The sequence below is a fragment of the Sinocyclocheilus grahami genome, unplaced genomic scaffold (genome assembly GCF_001515645.1).
Source record: "Sinocyclocheilus grahami isolate Dianchi unplaced genomic scaffold, SAMN03320097.WGS_v1.1 scaffold4721.1, whole genome shotgun sequence".
In the NCBI taxonomy this organism is placed as follows: Eukaryota; Metazoa; Chordata; class Actinopteri; order Cypriniformes; family Cyprinidae; genus Sinocyclocheilus; species Sinocyclocheilus grahami.
Genome location: NW_015509608.1, coordinates 6793 through 9943, shown reverse-complemented (window position 1 = coordinate 9943; position 3151 = coordinate 6793). Strand labels below are relative to the sequence as shown.

At 41.1% G+C, this 3151-nt stretch overlaps 1 protein-coding gene across 1 annotated transcript; it reads left to right on the top strand.

Annotated features, from left to right (window-relative positions):
* Positions 1 to 408: 408 nt before the first annotated feature.
* LOC107576960 (lymphocyte activation gene 3 protein) lies at positions 409 to 2955 on the top strand. Its single transcript, XM_016263078.1, has 8 exons — positions 409 to 512; positions 626 to 749; positions 851 to 1065; positions 1145 to 1366; positions 1457 to 1765; positions 2028 to 2285; positions 2465 to 2583; positions 2745 to 2955. The coding sequence occupies exons 1-8, from the start codon at positions 461 to 463 to the stop codon at positions 2877 to 2879; spliced, it is 1434 nt and encodes a 477-aa protein (XP_016118564.1). The 5' UTR covers positions 409 to 460; the 3' UTR covers positions 2880 to 2955.
* Positions 2956 to 3151: the final 196 nt, after the last annotated feature.

The window sequence follows — 3151 nt, the reverse complement described above, 5'->3', positions numbered from 1 at the left end:
ATCAACACATTTGTTTCCATTCTTTGAAGTTTGACATACTTTCAGATCAACTTTTTCACGTGGTGAGAGAAAATTCAAGATAGACCTGGTGAATCCGTGGGAGAATTCAACCCCAACCAAGAGTTGCCTCTCCCTCGTTCTATAACTCTCTGAGCATATCTCTTTCTCTCTAACTTTTTCCAAAGTACGTCAGTCAGACCGCACATCAACAGTTTCTCTACATGCATCTTCAGAAGTCATGTGATGTTGAGAAGCAGAGAAGAAGAGGAACTACCTACAGCGAGCAACTCCTCCCGACCACACTGCAACCCACTCAACCACCCACAACACTATATAATCAAGAACAAAGACCAGAGACGGCACACATGAACTGAGAGACGGGATTAAACGCACAAGGGTTTTTAGGGGAAAGCAACTAGAAGATAAAAGAAAAAGAAACATCTGCTTGGAAGAGCTAAAAATGAATAAGAAACCGTTTCTGGTGATTCTGGGGTTAGCGCTGGTTTTTGAAGGTGAGCATGTCATTTTAGAGTATAGTGAATGAGTAAAATATTGAATTATCTCTGTCACCTAGTTTTAAATTCTTTGTGTAGATAGAAATGTGCCATCTTTCTGTGTTCTGCAGGTGCTCAGTGTCAGGAACATGAAGTTTTTGTAGCTCATGGTTCTGTAGCAGTGCTGCCATGTATAGATGAGACTTCTGCGCTCTCACATCCTACTGCAGTCTACTGGAGCAGGATAGTTGGAAAGTAAGAACATTTCATCCATCCATCCATCCATCCATAAACACAACTATCCAAAACCTGACAATCAGCATTTTAATATCTCGCTCTCTTTCTCAATTTCATAGTGTCCTGAAGACAGTTTGGCGGCGAGAGAAGAGCGGGTTAGAGTTTCGTCCGGTCAGAGACCCACCACGTGCTAACTGTCCCGTCCCGAATTTCGGAAAGGCTGATTACAGCCTTCACATCGCTGAAGCGACAATCGAAGATGAAGGAAAGTACATCTGTGAAGTTGAGGGAAAGATTCGGATGGCGAAGGTCATCAATCTCAGAGTTGTAAGAGGTAATAACCAAGAATAGTCACTTATTCTTTGTTAAGTCATCTGGAAGCCTTATCGGTAATATTTTCTCTTTCTTCGCAGCGTCATTTTCTCCTGCCGTAGTGGTTGAGGGCTTAATAACGGAGGCTACGTGCCATGTCAGTCCTGGGACACAGTCTGTACAAATGAACTGGAAACGAAACGGCAAATTAACAAGGACAACCAGCCTCTCCAACGTGTCTGAAAAAGATGGAGGAGACTGGACCTGTCAGGTTGCATACACTGGTGGAGTGGTAGAGGCAACCACATCCCTACAGGTCAAAGGTGAGCGTCCGTTTAAAAAAAACAACAGCTTTTCCTTTCAAATGGTGTCTGCAAGAGTCGCTCATCCACCGTTACCCGTTGGTTTTCCAGGAATCGTCACTCCTCAGGATAACTCTTCAGTGGTGTACGCTGCTGTCGGTTCCTCCGTCTCCTTGCCCTGCATCTTTACTGATGGTTTGATCCCATACACTGTGATGTGGAACAGAACCTCCACAACATCATACTCTCCTCTTCCTCTCCCTGCATCTTTCCACGAGTCTGCTGGGCCCTCAGCATCAGCTACTATACAGAGAGTGGAGGATGGAGACGAAGGGATGTATGCATGCTCAGGAATGATGAAGGGATTGAATGGAGAGAGTAATAAAGTACAACGAAGGATGGAGCTAGTTGTTGCTCGAGGTGAGAAGAATAATATATCACTAGAACACTCAGAATACTGGGTGAAGTGGCTACATAAAATGATATATAGTTTTAATATAATAATAATATATGTATAAAATTGTAAATACAATTTAATGTTATATAGTACTTCAGTTATCAGCATTCAAATGCTTTTAGAATCAGCTTTTAATCATCCAAATGGTGTTCATCTCCTAATAACTTCTGGTTTGTGGTATTCTGAATTTGCTGAATGCTGAATTTCTCTCTGAATTCTGTTTAGTTTTGAGATCCTCATCATCCGGTGGTGACAGACCCGTGACCCTAACCTGCCATCTCAGCAACTCCAGCCAGATCACTTCATATGAGTGGCTCCGCGTGAATTACGGCCCAAACGACACTCAAACGGTGACCTCTGTTCAAAGGACAAAGAGCTTCAGGATGCAAGAAGTGAATGAGAAAGATGCTGGTGAATTGGTTTGCCGCTACTACGGGAAGCATGGAGTTCTGGGGAACGCGACTTATGAACTTCATGTGATGGGTAGGTAGAGCAGTTATATTACAGTAAATGATCTTTGCATAAGAATTTGCATACCAATGAATAAAAGTAGCATGCTGTGAAGTCATTACAAAAATACATAAATTAGTCTAATTTTAATTAGGAGCAGATTTTGAAGCAGTACCTTTTGATTGATTCTCTGTTTTGTTAATTTTTTCCAGGTGCTGTAAAGAGCGAAAATTCAAGTTCTGGCAACAAAACCGCTATGGTGATGGGATTAGGGTTTTTCTTCTTGGCTATATTCGTGGTTTTGTTCCAGATGTACAGAAACTATCGCCGGGTATGTTTGAGTCTCCTCAAGTCTCGATTTAATAATGCATTGCTTCATGCTTACTTGATACTGATATTTCAATGCTGCAGAAGACAGCTCTCTAAAATAGATTTAGTGTGGGTTATTTGCATCTCGTCTCTCATATTCATCTCATTTATTCCTCCTTACAGAAGCAGATGATCCTTCTTTACCCTGCGATGGAAACCATCGTCCATCAGGCCGCCACTGAACGAGAGCAGAGAGAGAGGAGCAGGCCAAAAATGGCTGAAGCTTGTGTCGGAGATCCCAAACCAGTGTGTGTGTAAACGTGTGTGTGTGTGTGCCTATGTGGATGTGTGTGTGTGTGTGTTTTAAATGCAGATTAATGTAGCAGTCCATTTAAACTGTAAATATATCACTGATATATAAATGTATACATTTTGTAAAAACTAATTTTGGTGCAATTATGTTTTCAAATATGAATTTAAAATCTATGTAAATAAAGCAATAAAGGGAAAACACTTCATTTCTCATGTTTTAATTTATTTTTGTTTCTTTTGCACAGTAAATACATTATAAACAGGTTCTTAATATCGCT